We start from the raw sequence: 19397 nt of genomic DNA, 5'->3' as shown, positions 1-19397 counted from the left end.
CGTCCACAGAAAACACACACTGGGAAGGACACCAAACTCAGAGAGGAACCATGAACTAGAGATATTTCCACGCTTTGTTTCCAGCATTCGCCCATACGCAGGCCCCTCCTCTTATTCAGTTGTCACACCTGCAGCCCATGAAGAGGACGAAGGTCCCCTCCTCCCAAGTAGACCACATCTCTCCCTTATCCTCTCCTCCCTACGTGCCCTAGGATGGATAAGGGGTGGACCTGGGTCCTCCTTTGACTGCCCAGCCAGCCTCGGCCCTTCCCCAGCCTCCTCCACAACCTCCGGAGCCACACTTCCACTCACTGTCAGCTGTTCCTCCTCTCCCTCAGAGTCAGTCTCCACCAGGGGCATGACACTGACAAGCAAAGTCAATGGGGGAAGCCAGATTCGCTTAATGACTGCATGATTCACTTAACTGCAGTGATTCACTTAACTGTGGCAAAAAGGTCATGCAATGGGGCAAAAACTCAGTTAAAAACTGTCTTATGTGGCAGTGGAAATTTTGAGCTCCATTGTAGTCTTAAGTCAAGGATTACCTGTAATCAGAGTCTTGTAGATTATTTTGTAGGTGAGGAATTAAATTCCAAGGTAGTTCGTTCATAGTTCCTACTTCTGTATTAGCACATGAAAGATGTATGTTTCTTTTTTCTGTTAAAAACCACCCGGCTATCTTGATTATGTGCTGGCAACCTACTTTCCATGCTTCAATTCTCTCTCCTTACATTTTTTTTCCTCTCCTAGGTGTTTTCCAGCTCCAAATTCCCTGCCCCAGAACGGCTGCAAGAATATGCTTCCATCTTCGCTGGCGCTCAGGATCCAGAGGCACAGAAACAACCAAGGCACAAAATTCAGAGCAAGCACAGACCCTTGGATGAGAAGTCCTTACAGGTGAGGATGGCCAGATGGGAGTCAGAGGACACACAATTACATTTCTTACTCAAGAGGCTTCCCTTTGCTTTGGGTTTTTGAGTGCGTCAGGCAGCATAGTTCTGAATCAGGACAGGAATTGCCTGAGGAGGTCCAGGCAGCAAAAGTATTGCATGGATTGGAAGAAGAAAAAAAAACTTCTTTACATAAGAATCTGCTTGGATTATTCTGTAGCCCCCAAAGGAATCTATAAAACTATTTTAAAAATGACCCCCTAGCAATGAGCTTGCATTTTTATGCTTGTACAGTATTCAGTCACATGCATAAATAAGTAAATAAATAACAGCAAGAGCATTTAGACTTATATACTGCTTCATAGTGCTTTACAGCACATTCTACACTGTTTAGGGTCATCCTATTGCGCCTCAACAATCTGGGTCCTCATTTTACCAACCTTGGAAGGATGGGAGGTTGAGTTAACTTTGTGCTGATCAGGATTGAACTCCAGACTGTGGGCAGAGTCAGCCTGCAATACTGCATTCTGACCACTGTGCCACCAGGACCTTATAAGTTAATCTTTTGTTTGTATATTACACACACAATCTCTGGGTTCAAGGATTGTGTCGTTGGGAGGTGCGGGATAAATTGCATCCCTGAATTACGTTATCTGATCTCTAATCAATGTCTACATGAGTAGAGAAAGGAGCGATGAGGAAGTTCGCATTTCCCTTAGCTATTGCCTGCTCTTTCCTGCCTGTAGTCTAGGGTCTTTTCAGGGTGTATTTTTTTGGAAAACTTAAGATTCCTTCGATATTTATTAATGAGTGTGTAAAATGTTTTGGGAAATTTTGGAACATTCTGTTTTTCCTCCTGACCTTGCTGATCTAGTCACTCTTGGGGTGATCAAGCAGTTTTCTAGAAATAAATCTTCCACAGCAGGAAGTTGTTGTGGTTCGGTTTTGTGCATCTCTAGTTATCGGCAGCTTTGAATTAGTGCTTCCTTTTTGTACAGTCTTTGTTCCAGTCACTGAACTTCCACAAAGAATATTGTAGTTCCTGGTTTGGACTCTGTGTGCATAAGCCCTGAGTACATTCTTCTGAGCAGATGAGTTAAAATTAAGCTGGCAGTTTTCCCAATATTTAGGAGTCTCCAGTGACTGCATAGGACAGTCAACAACAAAGGAAGAGCAACTAATACTGTAGAGACTTTTCTTTTCTTTTCAACAACTCTCTTAGCCAAGGACATGTTCCATCATCCCCCAGAGAATTTATTTTATGATGTTAATTTCTTGGGATACCACTGATATATACATCTGGATCCTCATGCAGAAGGAAAAAGCTATCCTACCAGACAAGGGCCAGTGAAGCTGCTTCAGGCTTAAACTCTTGTTTTCTTTCTCAAAACCCCCTAAAATAAGCTGCGGTTGAATAATTCAGCGCTTTGCATTTTTCTGTAGTTTAATGGAAGCAAAATCAGTCACGGTAAAAGTAGCATGAATATTTCAGCCTAGCCTCAGAACTCAGTGCACCAATGTACAGGATATGCAGAGAGTTTTGGAATCCACCCAAAATAGCTTCTTCTTCCTTTTCTACTTGAAACTTGACCCACCCATTGATCAAACATACTGTCCTTTTGTCTACGATAAGGGATTTCTCAACCTTGACAACTTCAAGGCATGTGGACTTCAAGTCCCAGAATTCCCAACATGCTTGCTGCGTAATTCTGAAAGTCGAAGTCCACCCATCTTAAAACTGCTAAAGTTAGAAACTGTTCCCTAAAAAGCAGATTTGGGCATTTTCTTTCCCCGCGTCTGACTTTGCAGTGGAGAAAAATCAGCTAAGATGAATTTTCCTTCCTTGAAAAATCTGCTGAAACTACACATATGGAAATAAAGTTGGCTCCTGAAAGTTGTACGCTGTACAGTGCAGCAGTTAATTATGTCTAAAAGGAGAGCTTACATCAGAAAAAAAAGTGCATTTTTAAGGCCCGCATCAGAAAAATATAACTCAAAGAATTAATGCTGCGTAATTTGCAGGGTTTTTTTTACTTTTGGCATGGTTTTTTTTTTTTGCATATTAGGAGAAAATAAGTAAAAGCATTCTCTGTATGCTACAAGGTGTTACGTGCAGTTAACTATATTTTTTGTGATTTTTTTTTTAACCCATCAGAAAATATCCATCTGTAGGGATCACTCCTATTAACATAACAAGAGGTTTATTTCCCCAGGCCACAAAACATTTTCAAGAAAATACTTAACCTCTTGCAAATAACACTAAGATTTATTTTATTTTGATATTAATCTACTCATCTCAATATTGTTTACATTTGATAGTGACTCTCTAGGACTTCAGGCTTTCTAAAATACCCAGTTCAGGCTAGACAGAGAATGTATGTTCAGGGGTGTCAAACTCGATTTCATTGAGGGCCACCTCAGGGTTGTGTTTGACCTCTGGGGGGAGCGAGGTGAGTGTGGCCGGGGGGGGTGAGGGCAGCTCAACGTCACTTGTGTCAGGGGCGCCTGTGGCAGCCGAGCGCTCTGCCAGCGAAAATGGGCTCCTGAGCTCCATTTTCAGCTGCGATGGCCGCCTGCAATCGTCAAATTTGCTCTTTCCAGGGCAGCCCTGCAAGCCAGATCTAAACACCCCGCAGGCCTCATCTGGCCCCCTGGCCTTGAGTTTGACACCCCTGATGTATGGGGTGCGAGATAAGGCCAGAGCAGTGAGTTTGGAAAAGGGAATAGACGATTAGATCGTTTGTAGTGTTGGAAGTTATAAATCACTCCTCTCCTAGAAAAATGAAATATTTTAGGATATACTAAAGGGGCAGAATATTTCCCCTAAAAGAGAAGCAGAAACTCAGCCTCCCCTCCCCCCACAACCTTTGTCAATGGGCCATTAGGGCCTGAGCCAGTCTATTCTACATAACAAAGATATTTATTTTTAATTTTGATTTGTCAATCGCTTACAAGATAATAGGTATAAGTATATACATAGTTATGAATACATGAAATGGGTACATTTAAGAAAAATAAAAGAAACAATAGGACAGGGACGGTAGGCACATTGGTGCGCTTATGTACGCTCTCTACTCATCTCACCACGTGGCACCTCGGAAGATTACATCAGCCAGCACTCAAAACAAGCCTGGGACACAGACAAAGCCTACAAAGTTAGCTAAGACCCCCGACCCCTGGGAGTCTGACAGCCAATGAGATCCATTTCTTACACAGAAACAGGAAACACTAAGGTGGGGCTCAATAGAGGGTATAAAACTCAGGCACTCTCAGCATCTCGGCTCTTTTCTTTCTTCACCCAACATCTTGAAGCACGTGAACGCCCTTTTCACCCAGGATCTCCAAGCCATGTCCATAATTAAACCTTCTTTTCTAGCAACTTCCATGATTCCAGTGTCTTTTTTTTCCCCACTTGGAACTGGACCCAGAAGAATATTTCTTCCAACAGTAGTAAGGAGCAAAATGGGATTGCAGCGAACTGATTTCCAGTAACTAATGGGAACCAGAACCACAACGGCAGGAGTTAGTTGCCTGAATTCTAGCCTACGTTGCAAGTTGGACTGATTAAGAGGTTTGCCTGCTGTAACATGCTGCTTTTTGTACCCCAGTCCCTCCCACTGAATCAGTTTGAGATTACAACAAAGCCGTGAGACGTCATTACACTGACCTTTTCTCATACTACAGGTGAGAACCAACAGCAGGAAAGAAAGGCAGGAGCTGTGAGTCTGAGGGGCATTGGTAACGTTGGAAGAAATATCCTTCTGGGTTCAGTTCCAAGTGGGGAAAAAGACACTTGGAAACATGGAGGCTTTTAGGAAAGATGGCTTAATGATGGACAGAACCACACGGCCTGGAGCTCCAAAGTGAGAAGAATGCTCACGTGCTCCAAGGTGAAAGGAGATCAAGAAGGGCAGATATGCTGAGGGTGCCTGGGTTTTAAATAACCTTTGTTGGGATTTGAATTGGTTGTCAGACTCTCATGGGGCCATGCAGGGGCAACTCTGTAGGGTGTCCTGAGTTCCAGGCTTGGTTGAGCCTTGATGGATGATGATGCACTGAATGGGCTCTTGGGCAATTGCTATATCTTTACCTGGAGATCTTTGTTATGTAAAGTATTCTGGCCCAGGCCTTCATGGTCCACCCATTAACAAAGGCGGGGGTGAGCTTCTGCTTCTGAGGTATTTCTGCTCTTCGAGTTTCTAATCTTTTTAGGGGAGATATTCTGGCTTTTTAATATTTCCTAGGATATTTCATTTTTCTAGGAGAGGGGTGAGTTTTAACTTTCAACAGTAGATTTAGGTTTTTCTAAATGCCTAATCTAAACCATCAAAGTAAAGGGCTGCTGGGATGTTAAGAGCTGTTGATGTTTGAATTTTGTAGGAGAAGTTGAAGTACTTCCCGGTTTCAGTTACCACCAGAGTCCACCATGAAGATGATGCAGAAGAAGGCCTGGGCAGTCTTCCCAGAAACATTAGCTCCCTCAGCTCCCTATTGCTCTTCAACACCACCGAGAACCTGTAAGTCTTCCCTGTAGTTGCTACTCTGGGCCACGTTTCCTTTCTGGTGACCCCAAAACTGCCACTGGCCTTCCTCTCTTCTCTCAAAAGGGGAAAGATTCTTATAGGGGTGAGAAATCCATTGGTTGAATGTGGCTTCCACATCCTTTTGTGTTCCTCAAGGTTCCCTGGCTTGTACCTCCCAAAAGTCAGCAATGGTTTCTGGCAGTAAATTAAGCAAATATAAGCAGTCCTCGATTTAACAGTTCATTTAGTGACGGTTTGAAGTTAAAACACCACTGAAAAAGTGACTTAGGATCCCTTTTCACACTTGCGACCGTTGTAGCATCCCCAGGGTCACATGGTCAGCCTCCAAGAATTCTTCCTCACATCTTTGACTGCTTGACTCTTGCCGGCTGTCATGGAAATGGGGGGTGAAGAATAATTGTGCTTTGTGGGGGAAGGATGCTGGAGGTCGAAGTTGTGTGAACTGTAAAAGATGGGACGCTTTCCTGCTTTCTGCGCTACTACAGCCACTTATCTTTTCTAGGCCAAGGTCAACCGCCTTGGCCTACCAGATGTACGAGACGCCTGAATATGTAGCCCGCAGGACGTTATACACACCTCAGATTGGATGTCCAGTTTGAACTGCTATGGGAGAGGACTTGGGATAACTTTCAATATGTATTTTCCGCACCTATTTGCCTCAGGTCTTGCTGTCCTTTCGTTGCTCTCACTTCAAATCCAGCAAAAGTACTTTTCTCTATTTTAATGGAGTCTAAGGTTTTCTTTCTTGGACTCTGAATGGAGGCACAGTTGACACACATGAATCAACCTTTGGACCCTTGGCATCTGGTTCCTATTGATGACCGTTGCAGTATTCCGGGGTCCTGTGATCCCCTTTTGCGACCTTCTGAAGAACAAAGCCAGGTTCACTTAACAACCTGGGTTACTAAATTAACAACCGCAGAAATCCACTTAACAACTGTGGCAAGGAAGGTCGTAAAATGGGGCAAATCCCACTTAACAACAGTCTCCCTTAGCAACAGAAATGTTCGGCTCAACTGTGGTCGTAAGATGAGGACTACCTGTAAAGTGCCTTAAGCCTTCAGATAAGATTAGCGGGCCTAAAATAAGAAATAGCCTCAAGAACACCCCTCAACTGATAAAAGGGTAAGACGGTCCCAGGACTGTGGTCCTCAACCCATTTTTGATGCCGATGCTTATTTCTGCGTTAGCCCTGAGTGACCAAATAGGTGGTGTGATATTGTTTTAAAGCAGGGCTGTCAAACACCCAGCCTGCATGCTGGATGCGTCACGCGCTGGCCGCGCCCATGCCCGGTTTAGCAAAGGGAAAAAAGTCCCAATATGTCATGTGACACCGCCATGACGACGGGAGTATGACACCCATGTTAATTTAAAGCATTTCCCAGTCTTCCTCGGCTTTAACAGTTTGAAGCCAAGTTTCCAGTCAAGTTTCCAGTCCTCATCCTTATTTCTCAGCATAAGCCTTAAATCCTGTTGATGCCTCTCTGCTTTGTCCCTCTTTTTTCTCCAGCCCCATTTCTCCTTTTTTTTATTGCACTTTCCTGTGACTATTTTGGCTAGTATTAAACAAAATCATGTTTATGAAATAATAGATGCACACGAGGAAGCCATCCAATCTTAGGTGGCAGAAAAGGAGGCAAGTCAGAGCTGATGCAGGACTGATTACATTAAGTGGAGGAGAAACTGACAGGTTGATAAGTTTATCCCCACTCTTGCAAATCCCTCTTTAATTTTGTAGCGTTCTCAAAATATTGCTTTTGCCCCCTTCTCTACAAACCCCGGTGATATAACTAATTAAATGTGAACTAGATTTTAGGCTTGTGCCTCTGCCTTGGTCCCTTGGATAAACTGTCAACTTCAGTTTTTCTTTATTAAAATGCGTATGACAGTCTCAAAACACACGAGCAAAGTAAATGTTAAAAAAAAAAAAAAAAGCTTTGCAGAACAAGCACCGAGCACTGAGAAGTCTGCTTCTGCAGGATTTTTAAAATCCTTTGGATTCCTCCCATGTTTTTATGGTTAAAAAAACAACAACCCATGATCTATCAGGGCAGACTTGGGCTGGGATCGACCTCTGTTTGGTGCCTGGAAATCTCCGTGGGCAGAAAGTTATTCCAGCACTGTATTTCACTGGAGTGACTGTACAAAAAAGACCCTGATAATGTAGGAAAATACATTTTCCCTGCCTGAGCGTCTTTGCTTTGTTCTCTTTGTAATAAACAGACGAGACTGACTTTTCCTTTTCTTCCTCTGTTCTTCCCCAGGTATAAGAAATACGTCTTTCTCGATCCTTTGGCTGGCGCAGTAACCAAGACCCATGTGGCTCTGGAGTCAGAGGGGGAAGAAAAGCTTTTTGACGCCCCTCTGTCTATCACCAAGAGGGGGCAAATTGATCAGCTGGTGAGCTACTTAATCAGGATGGGAGGAGAAGAAAAATTCCCGTGCTTCTCACTTGCTAAAATCCACAGCGATTGATGGCGAACATACCTTGGCAAAACACTCGCATTTTTTTTTTTTTCAATAGCCCACATGATTTGCAATAAGCCTACTTTTGATTTCGAAGTAGGAGGATCCTCTGAGCACACTGGGAATACAGGTACAGTAGTGAAGCGTCCTTGGTGCTTTCAGAGCTTGGTTGTTTTCTTGCAGACGTTTCATTAAACAAACTAGGTAACGTCATCAGTGTTGAGGGTAGTGAAATGACTTCAAGAAAGCAACCAAACTTGGAGGGCACCAAGGACCTTTCATATCAACCCTGAGTTACAAATTTATAGGCACGGTAGTCTTCAGCTTACTAGCACAACTGGGAGCAAAATTTCCATTGGTAAGCAAGATGGTTCTTAAGTGATTCATGCCTGATTTTACAACCTTTTTGCTATGGTGCTTAAGTTAATCATTGCAGTTGTTAAGTGAATCACGTGGAAGTTAAGCAAATTTGGCTTCCCCCGTTGACTTTGCTTGCCAGAAGCTAGCTAGGAAGGTTGCAAATGATGATCACATGAACCCAGGATGCTGCAATCATCCTACATGCATGCTGGTTACCAAGCTCCCAAATTTTAATCAGCTGACCACGGGGATGCTGCAATAGTCATAAGTGCAAGGATTGGTTGTAAGTCACTTTTTTCAATGCTGTTGTAGTTTTGAATGGTGGTAAATTGAGGACTACCTGTACAATAAGGATTCTAGCTAGCATACACATTTAAAATTTTTGCAGAGTTTAATTTAGTTTACTTTATTGTCATTGCACCTTGTACAACAAAATCAAACACCATCTTCAGTGCACATCATGACCACGACCATGAAAATAAACACAAACACACATCCTTCACTCTCCACACATTGAACGAAAACCCCTGACACTGTATCAACACTGCACTATACAGCAGAATTCAGAAGAGCTACTGCCCTGGGATAGAAGCTGTTTTTCAGCCTATTTGTCCTTGTTTTTATTATTCTGTACCGTCTGCCAGATGGTAATAGTTCAAAAAAAGGGTGCCTAGGATGAGATGGATCTTGGAGAATGTTTTGAACTTTCTTAAGGCAGAAGGAGCTATAAAGCTCTTCCAAAGAGGGGAGAGGGCAACCCATGATCCTCTGGGCAATGAGGTTTACCCTCTGGAGTGCTGTCCTATTTGCCACTGTGCAATTGACAAACCATGCAGAGGTGCAGTACGTTAAAATGCTCTCTGTGGTGCAGCGGTAGTAGGTCACCAGCAGTTTCTCATTCAGTTGTTGTTTTCTGAGAAGCCTCAGGTAGTATAATCTCTGCTGGGCCCTTTTGACTAGGGCTGTAATGTGGGCACCCCAGGTCAGGTCCTCTTTTAGGGTAACACCCGGAAACTTAAAACTGGCCACTTGCTCTACTGGGTCTCCATTGATAATGTTTGTTATACTGTTTTTTTATATATATATATAAAAACCCACTAATTGTGGAAGCAGAAGAGTTCAGAAAGGGTTTTCTGGAGGTTTCTCATTTTGTGCCTGTTTTTCAGGTGGCTGAAAATTACTTCTATGTACCAGACCTAGGGCAAGTACCCGAGATAGACGTGCCATCCTATCTGCCCGACTTGCCTGGCATTGCTGCAGACCTCATGTATAGCGCTGACCTTGGCCCTGGCATTGCACCGTCTGCTCCTGGGGTTGCTATACCCGAGCTGCCCACCTTCAGCACCGAACCCACAGAGGTCTTCCGACCAGGTACTAATTCCTCCTTAAGGGCCCAATAGAAAGAAAGCAGAGCCGGGTGGAAGCAAATGGTCACATGAGGCAGTTCTTCCCAGTGGCCCAGATGTTACACCCTGCCCTGACTCCTGCCTTCATCCCATCTGGATGCTCTACTCAAGGAGACTCTGTAAGTCTTGGGGAAACAAGCCCTTGTTACCTGCATTTGCACCTGAAAAACAACCTTCACGTAATCAGTAAGAATCAAGAAATCCTCGGGGCTCTTTGTTTTCTTGAAGATGTTTCATTATCCAAACTAGGTGACATCATCAATGCTAATAAGGAGTGAGATTTGCTCTCAGTTTATATTCTAGTGCATGGGTCCCAAACTTGGCAACTTTAAGACTTGGGACTTCAACTCCCAGAATTCTCCAGCCAGCTGTGCTGGCTGGAGAATTCTGGGAGTTGAAGTCCACAAGTCTTAAAGTTGCCAAGTTTGAAGAGCTCTGTTCTAGTGGCTTGGCAACTTTGGCACAGCTGGCTGGGGAATTCTGGGAGTTGAAGTCCACAAGTCTTAAAGTTGCCAAGTTTGAAGAGCTCTGTTCTAGTGGCTTGGCAACTTTGGCACAGCTGGCTGGGGAATTCTGGGAGTTGAAGTCCACAAGTCTTAAAGTTGCCAAGTTTGAAGAGCTCTGTTCTAGTGGCTTGGCCTAAGGTGGTCTTAGAGCTTCTTTGATTTACTGTTGACTTGTTTGACAGTTCCTTGATTGGGGTATTATTTACTTGATTGTTGGCCTGATGTCTATCTTGGAGTTACTGTATGTTCAGTTGGGTACTGATTGCTGGTGGGGAGATGTTTTGATCTTTTTATTCCCTTTTTGGCTTAAGAATCCTTGTGCTTTTCATCATCTAGCACAGAGGTGGGGAACTATGCCCCCCTTATGACTTGTGGACTTCAACTCCCAGCTGGCTCGGGAATTCTGGGAGTTGACGTCTACAAGTCATAAAGGGGTCATAGTTTCCCCACCCCTGATCTAGCATATTGGCAAACTATTAATCCGTTTTAAGTCTATGTTTCTTGGCTTTCTTGACACTAGCTTAAATAATAAGACCCTAGGTATCGCTTACTTTCCTTTATGCTCCGTGCGAACATCTGCAAATAATAGCACGGAGAAGACAGTAATCCTTCTTGTTTTTATTGTAGCTTAGGAAGCAGTGAGATTCATCTAGCTGGCAGACAATAAACCACTATTATTGGTTTATGAAACTATAAAACTATTTGCTTATGGAAGAACCAAGTCATTTCCTTGATTTGTATGAGTGTATCTGTAGTTTGATGTTGCTACCAAAAAAGAAAAGAAAACACAGTTTTTGGTTGTATTTATTTATTTTATTTATTTATTTTGTCAAGCAATTATAAGATAACAGGTATAAGTATAAAAACATAGTTATGAATACATGAAATGGATACATATAAGAAAAATAAAAATAAACAATAGGACAGGGACGGTAGGCACGTTGGTGCACTTATGCACGCCCCCTACAGACCTCTTAGGAGAGGGGTGAGGTCAATAGTAGATAGCCTAAGGTTAAAAGTTTTGGGGGTTTGGAGAAGAAACCACAGAGTCAGGTAGAGTATTCCAGACATTGATCACTCTGTTGCTGAAGTCATATTTCCTGCAGTCGAGTTTGGTGCGGTTTACCTTGAGTTTGTATCTATTGTGTGCTCTTGTATTGTATTAATAGTGGTTCACTCTCCAAATCAAAGAAAGTAATAGTTCTATTCCGGTATGCTTCGGTCATCTATGAATGCTGCCTCAAGTTCAGAGCTCCAGTCTTTCAGGATTCAAACTTTTCCCCCCAAGATGATAAAGCAACAGGTTTTAACACTGAAAACCAAGCCGCACCCAAAAAGATTGAGATTGATTGTTTAGCTCCAAATCAAGACAACTGAATATCAGAAGGGAGTGTTGCAGAGAAAAACAGTCACTATCTATCATCCTACAAGACAGAAAATAATAATCTGTAAATGACAGGAAGACAATTTTAGCTGAATGCTTGGAAAAGCTACCTAATCATAAGAAGTAAGTCTGACAGCAGAACAAGTTATTGAGGGAGATGGTTAACTGAACGTGTTGAACCAGAAGCTGGTCAGCCAACTAGTACAAATGCTTTAATCTGGATTTCTGTACTGAGCATGGGGTTGAACTCAACAGCCTAAAAGGCCCCCCCGGCTGTGTTGTGTCGCTTCTTAGTTAGTTGATTTTCTGCTCTTTCAAGGATGTCGGTGTACTGCAGTACTTCTGGCCTACAAATTCACTTAGGCAATAAACTGATTTACAGACCAGGTTGCCTAGAGTTACACTTCATGTTAAGGTAAATCAAATTTGTGGTGGTTTAGCGCAACAGGTAAACTTCCAGAGGAGTGTGCCAATAAGCCCCGTGGTGATTAACCACCCAGGGCTACTCTCTTCACTTTTTGATGTTCAAAAGGGTACGTCCCCTTCGAAAGCATGAAGGTACAAATTGGAAATAATGCAGTTTTGAAACTCGAGGAACGAAACTCTAAAACAGTCGAGCAGATCGCTAGAGATCGGCAGAGCATTTCCACGGTATACGTGAATACTAATTTGTGTCCCTTCTTCTATTGTTTTAGATCTTCAAGAGGGGGGACCTCCCCCTCCTCCCCCTCCCCCTCCACCCCCTCCCCCTGAAATTCCTGTTCATATCCCACCTCCCCCTCCTCTTCCACAAGCGCCACCTCCTTCTGAATCTCAAACGAGGGAAGACAGAAGCAATGCCATGCCATCTGGTAAGACTGGAGGATTAAAGTTGGGAAGCCACTCACTTAATGCTATTATTGAGATAGCAGCCAGCTATCATATGCAGCATATTTATCTCAGTGAAGCCTACATGCCCTGGAAAATAGAAGAACTGGCTGTGTGATTTTGTTCAATAGTTTTGATCAGTAACTGTAGAACAGTTACTACCTTGCAAATGTTCAAAATGCTGCAGATACAGGATTGATCTAGTTGACTAAACTTACAATCATTCTATAAGAGAAATCACTGATATTGATTTCCTATTATATTGTGAGTGGTGGAAAAGTTGGAGCAGTGTGAAAGACTGAGATTCAAACCAATAGCTTTTTGATTCCTGGCTAACCCCTAATTAGCACATTATATCAGGTTTTGTTAGCTGCAGTGAAAGCCAGGTAGCCTCCCTTTCCTGGAAACAGCGCTAAAAAGGTGGAAATTTTTGCAATAGATCAGGTTCCCTCTAAAGTAGCTTCTCTTTCTTGTATAGACAGCTGCGGCTAGCTAAAAAAAAATCACAAGGTGTATACGCATCTCCTTGTCTTTCTATCTGATACTTGATGGACTAGAGACATTTAAGGCATCAGAATATGCAGGTTCCATTCTGCTATCAGAACTAATAAGCACTAGTGTAGCCTTCCCAAAACTTTTACGCCTTCCAAATGTTGATCCGACATCCCCAGGAACAATTGCTAATAATTATGTTGGCTGTTAATTATGAAAGCTAAAGGTCCCACAGATATAGAGGATACTAACATGGAGAACGTCGCTGCAGATACAGGATTGAATTCCTGAGAATTCTTCTGTCTCAGAAGTGAACATTATGGTGGGGTGGGGTGGCTCACAAGGTTAGAACGCTGGGCTGACAATCAGCAGCTCGTGTTCGAGACCTATTGCTGCTGCAGGACAGGGTGAGTTCTCATCACATGTTTCCAGCTCCTGCCAACCCAGCAGTTTGAAAGGGCAACTCAAGTAGAGAAATGGGTATCACGTCAGTGGGCAATCTCATGTGGACATGACAGGAGCCCTCAACCAGGTGTCCCCCGGGCAGCCGTGATGTCACCAGCAAATCCTTTCACTTTGGAAGAGCTTCCGACATTAGTATTAGTGAATGTTATATTTTGTGTGGAAAATCCCATTTTCCCAGAGCATACATTAGAAACCAACTAAAATACTCAAGAAAAAACAATCTTGAGAAAATAGACAATGGTTTGATAAAAGCTGAGTCTCACAGAATCAAACTATAAAGTTCTTAATGCAAAACAGCAGATTTTTGGGGGGAGGGGAGGCATCTTCTGTCAGTAGCCTAACAGCATTGCAATGAATTTACTTTTCTGCAGCTGCTGTTCAAGGAGCACCAAAAGAAGTTGTGAATCCATCAAGTGGCCGGGCCACTCTTCTGGAATCCATCCGCCAAGCTGGTGGCATTGGGAAGGCCAAGCTCCGTAGTGTCAAAGAGAGGAAACTAGAAAAGAAAAAGCAGAAAGAGAAGGAGCAAGGTACACTCCTTCTACCCTAGGCACCTTCCTGTACTTCAATCTGACTGCATGCTTTACGCCATCAGGGTGAATCAAACTTTGAAGCATCTATCAGATATCTGAATGGTAGTTAATATTATGCATTATGTATTTTTGACTATTAGAATACATTACTATATGGCAGAGAAATGTGTTGCCTTCAAGGGGGTTATTGGACCCTTAATTCCCTTCAGTTCCTTCCTCAATCAGAGATGATGGATGCCAGAGTCTGGACAATACCTTGAGCGCCATGCTTCTACACCCCTTGATCGCTACACCAAACATGGTTCATTCTGAGAGACAACAACAAATATTTTCGGTCAATCTAGACCAAACTAACATAAAATAAAGATGGATGTCCAAATGCCAAGTTCAAGGGGATTTTAGTTATTTATTTGCATAAGACTCCTATCTAAATAGTGATATTTACTAGTTTCTGTCCCAAACCCACTTTTCTTAGGAAAAATAAATTTAGCAAATGTGGTAATATCGAGAAGCAGGAAAGCTGTATGAAAAGAGCTGCTTCTTGAAAATGCAAGTTGGCTTTTTCGTTTTTTAATAGCATAGTCTTCGATTTCCTTGGCTCCACCTGAACATCTGTTTACTTTTTTATTTATTTTTATCCACTTAATGAATTTTATTTATTTAATAAAATGTTTAACACATTTGTTTAGCCACCCATTTCAGTAAGTGACAAATGACTCTGGGTAACAAACCTTCTCAATAAAAATAAAAACAATTACAACCATAAATGCACATTTGAAATGCATAGGAAATAACACGTCAACAAACTGAGAAAGAAGACTGGTCCCTTCACATACTCAGGAGCCTTAGGCTCGGGTTTTTAGAGCCTTACTAAAAAGTCAGCAGGATCGGGGCAATCCTACTCTCCAGAGGGAGATTGTTCCTAAGGCAGGCCCTGTGGCAGAAAAGGCAGTTAGTCCGTAGACTTAAGTCAATGGGACTCTGGCATGCTCATCCTTCAAGACCAAATCAGACAGGGAGAAACTATTATGCCAAAGGTTCAAGTCTAGTTAGTATAATTGTGAAATGTATGCCCAATTGGTACCCTTTGTACCCTGGGTCTCTATTGTGATAGGTAGCACACCACTGTTTGCAGCACTATTTGCAGCCAGGTGCCCTGCATCCACTGAAAAGATGTAAGATGCCTTCTCTGGATTCATGGACCAGGGGTCTCCAACCTTGGCAACTTTATGACTTGTGGACCTCAACTCCCAGAATTCTGGGAGTTGAAGTCCACAAGTCTTAAAGCTGCCAAGGTTGGATCCAGTCGGATAACCCTTCTGTATGGCAGTCTCCAGTTTTCTCTGCACTTCTACCAAACCACTAGAGAATAATCTCACCGCATGAGGGTAATGATGGCTCTCATATTGGGTATTAAGCTTTTTAAAACTCGAATGTAATGATGAAACCAATAGCAAAAAGCATCACATCCATCCCAGCACGTACATTCTCCTTTGCAGTTTGTTTCTGCAACCTTGGGTAAAATGATTAAATCAATGTAATGATCATTGGTCTAGAGATGATGGAGAGCATCCGCCAAGAAAGTACTGTATTTTATGAGAATGCCTATGATATTTTTTCCCCAGTGTAGCTGAATAGATTGGGATAACAATCCTATGTGAAGACTTCATCCAAAACTATTCATCCATCCTATTTGCCAGCATATTCCTGATTTTCTCCTGTTTGCTATCTTCAGTGTTTGATTTCTCCTTTTGTGTTTCCTCCAGTGGGAGCTACTGGGCAAGGCGGAGATCTGATGTCAGATCTTTTTAACAAACTGGTCCTCCGGCGCAAAGGTAAAGAAGCTTGTTGCGGTTTCTCCCCAGTGGTGCAGCGAACAAAGCTAAGATTTCCTATCAGCAGAAAACAAAAGTTTTCTTTTCACTGTAACTAGGATTAAAAGCTAAGTTATGAATTTCTTATGATTGTTTCTAAAATTAAAAACCACCAGTGTTTGAGACAGAGAGGCAAGAATAGGAACAAGATAGAACAATCAAAACCATTCTGAGCTCCACTCAGAAAAAAAGGTTAATAAATCCCATTCAGGGAACATACTTCTTACTGAATCAACCCATTTTCTAGGTTTGCCATTTAAGTCCTTAATTAAATAAGTGGGCTGAATTAACAAACTGTAACATATATAACCAAACACAAATCAAACCACTAACATTTTAAAAGTTTATCATATTGTGTGGTTGTGTATCTAGCTATTTACTTGATCTGCTTCTCCTAGTTAGGGGAACAATGCTATCAAGAAGAAATAGCAGCGACAGATCAATTCTGCGCAGGGAAGGCTGAAAGGTTTGGTTTGCATAGAGCACGGGTGTCAAACTCGCCATGCTGGGGTGCTGTGCGGCCTGTGCATCACGCATCCATCCCACAGGCCACCAGTTTGGCACCCCTGGCAGAGAGCATCAAGCCCATCACTTTCATTTTGGCTAAGATGAAGCCATCAGGCGAAGCAAATCTGATCCAGGTTTTAGCCTAAGTATGAGATAATCTAATGCAGAGCCCCCCGTGGCTATCCAGATTTGGTGAACTGTTATTTCACAGGATTTGCAATAGGCTTGTGATTTTTCTAGGAACATCCACCACTTTGAATCCAAAGTCAGAAAGGTATTTCAGAATAAACACAGGCCTGTACCTGCTAATGCAGGGGTCCCCAACCACCGGGCCGCGGACCAGTACCGGGCCGTGGAACATTTCCTACCGGGCCGCCGGTTTGTTGGGCACCGCCATCTTGTTTGACAAGAAAGTGCTTCCGGGTGAGCTTTTCCGGTTGGAAAGCGCTGTTTGGGTCCTGAAGGAATCCTCGCGCCTTAGTTTCATCGAGGGGGTTGGGGGGCTTCGAACGAAACTAAGGCACTAGGATTCTTTCAGCACCCAAGGCAAGGCGAGCCAAGTGACCGTCCGGAAGCTGTCCCAAAGCGAAGCCCATCGACAAAGGTACAAAGGAGGAGTTGAAGGTGGCGGGGAGAAGCGGGGGACGCCTGGCTGGCCAGTCGCTCGGCTCACCTTGCCTTGTCATGCATGCTGATGCCGATACTGGGCCGCGGATCATTTTGTGATGCTGGTACCGGACCGTGGCACAAAAAAGGTTGGGGACCACTGTGCTAATGCCCTCCTTCTGTGCCCCACAATCCCAGGAAAGTAGACATTAGTTAAGCAGGCAGTGACAAACTACAAGGTACTTTGTAGTGGGTATGGTACATTGTTGGCACTTTTTAAATTCCAACTAATTTTCCATATACCTATCATAGTAACCCAAGGGGGAGAAATGCAGTTTCTTTAAGGAAGCATTGATAGATGTGGTGTGTATACTCAAACCGACTCTGGAACTGACTTTGTGAGTTTTAGATTTAAAGCACTGCACTTAAGCTTCCATGTGTGCTCTAGGTAGGAGTCTCCTCCTTAGCAGCTTTTACATCTTACTTTGAGTTTTCTTTGCAATTCTTTGCGAAAAATTCTGAGTAAATTAAGAAACTTGCTTCTCTTTGTCTCGGTTCTCCTTGCCGGGCCAGCACTTCCCCATCTTTGTCACTTAGATGGCCGGGCTGGACATTTGAGGAAGTGCCGGATCTCTTGGTGCCACATTCTACTTTTTCTTCCCTCTCCCGCAGGCATTTCAGGCAAAGGGCCAGCCGCTGGTGGAGACAGCAATGCGCCCAATGTTCCAGCTGGTGCCTTTGGCCGCATCTCAGACACCATTCCACCCCTGCCACCCCCACAACAGCCACCTGGGGAAGAGGATGAAGACGACTGGGCTTCCTAGATGGCACTTCAGAAGGAAGGCAATATATGGAGGCTTTGACAGAGGCGCATCTTGTTATTTGACATGTCCATCTTTTTTTTTTTTTTTTTTTGGAGTACTTACTACAGTGGATGGTGCCATCTTGCCATTCAATCCAGAACAGCAACAAGAATATAATTACGCACACAGAAGAATCTGCACCGGGCCATTTGTCTTCAAGGATGAGAGCGAATTTCCATCTTAGAAAGAGCCTCCGTGGTGGAACGTGAAAACGTTTGGCCATTTGGCATCTGTAGCAAGACTCAGTTGCTGGGAACTGGAAGGTTTCAGAGGGTACCCAGCCACTGCTGAGAACGGCTTCTGTTTTCTTTCAACACTCATACCCCCTTTCAGCTCTGTAAAGAAGGGCATTTGGCTGTTTGGTGCAATTATTATATACAAAGTAGCATTTTACTCTACTATTTGCTTTGAATGCCCTAAACGGAAACCTGAAAGAAGCCCATTTTCACATCCGTGTGCAATAAGAACCCTTTTCAAGGGACAAAACTGGAATGGAGGGTGGTGCATTATTAGCTTGCATATAGGAAAATATATTAACCTCTTTCACAAAAAGGCGCACTTTGCTTTACCTTCCTTGTCCAGTTGTCTTACTTTCAAATTCTTGTTGTGGGAGGCGGTATTTGTTTGCAGCATCAGGATGGAAACTCAGTGTGTTAAGACAATACAAGTCGTCCTCAGCTTAATTAACGACCACAATTGAGCCTAAAATTGATGTTGCTAAGTGTAACATTTCCTAAGTGAATTTTGCTCCACGTTATGACCTTTCTGGCCACCGTTAAGTGAATCCCTGCAGTTGTTAAGTTAGTAACACGGTTGTAAAACGAATCTGCCTTCCCCGATGATTTTGCTTGTCAGAAGGCCGCAAAGAAGGTCACGTGACCCCGGGAAAACTGCAACCGTCCTAAATATGAGTCAGTTGCCAAGCGTCTTAATTTTGATCACGTGATCTTGGGGAAGTTGCAATGGTGCGAAAGTGTGAAAAACGGTCCCAAGTCTCTTTTTGCAGTGCCGTTGTAACCAAACAGTCACTAAATGAACTGTTGTAAGTCAAGGACTACTTGGACTAAGCAGTTCAGTTGTTCTGGGCTATCTTTGCCCGTCGGTGGAAATGTTTCAGAGGACATCCACCCAAGTGAGTCTTCCATGCTCGCTGAGCCATAGTTCTATAATTCCTCTCTGGCTTGCAAATGCTGCTGCCCGTATTTCCCCGAAAGTACGACCTACTCAGAAAGTAAGTCCTAGCTTGATTTTTACACATGCACCCAATGTAAGCCCTACTCCTAAACTAAGCCCAAATTAACACCTCACCCTCTCCAGGGTGCACGGGTAAAAATTAAGGTGGGTTTGTGGGGTGGGGTAGAGCTGCCCTACTACTTACCTTTGGATAGTTGCTGCCAGGCCTTGCACACCTCAGCCCATTTCTTCTGCAGCCAGCAAGGCTTTCCTGAAGGCCTCTGATAGCGGAGATGACACACACAAGTGAGGTGAGTCAATGGACAAAATCCCCTCCCCCAAAATAAGAGCTGGTGCCTTTTTTTGGTGGCAACAAAAATATAAAACAGGGTCTTATTTTGGGGGAAACACGGTAGTAAACCGTCTCCCTTTTATCTCAGGCAAGTAAGCAAAACAAAAAA

The 19397-nt window shown here is 43.3% G+C and overlaps 1 protein-coding gene across 1 annotated transcript in view; it reads left to right on the top strand.

Moving 5' to 3' along the window:
- Positions 1-18332, top strand: part of WASHC1 (WASH complex subunit 1) — a 56856-nt gene extending 38524 nt beyond the window's left edge. The window contains exons 4-11 of the mRNA XM_026719608.2: positions 751-897; positions 5271-5407; positions 7699-7834; positions 9427-9631; positions 12252-12407; positions 13752-13910; positions 15680-15748; positions 17573-18332. Coding sequence (XP_026575393.2) covers positions 751-897; positions 5271-5407; positions 7699-7834; positions 9427-9631; positions 12252-12407; positions 13752-13910; positions 15680-15748; positions 17573-17724 — 1161 coding nt within the window. The 3' untranslated portion in view covers positions 17725-18332. The remainder of the gene's footprint in view (positions 1-750; positions 898-5270; positions 5408-7698; positions 7835-9426; positions 9632-12251; positions 12408-13751; positions 13911-15679; positions 15749-17572) is intronic.
- The last annotated feature ends 1065 nt before the right edge of the window (positions 18333-19397 follow it).

This window comes from Pseudonaja textilis, chromosome 5 (genome assembly GCF_049901715.1).
Source record: "Pseudonaja textilis isolate UNSWEBS1 chromosome 5, rPseTex1.2, whole genome shotgun sequence".
Classification (NCBI taxonomy): Eukaryota; Metazoa; Chordata; class Lepidosauria; order Squamata; family Elapidae; genus Pseudonaja; species Pseudonaja textilis.
Note: the sequence above shows the minus strand (reverse complement) of the source record. Positions and strands in the feature narration are given on the sequence as shown.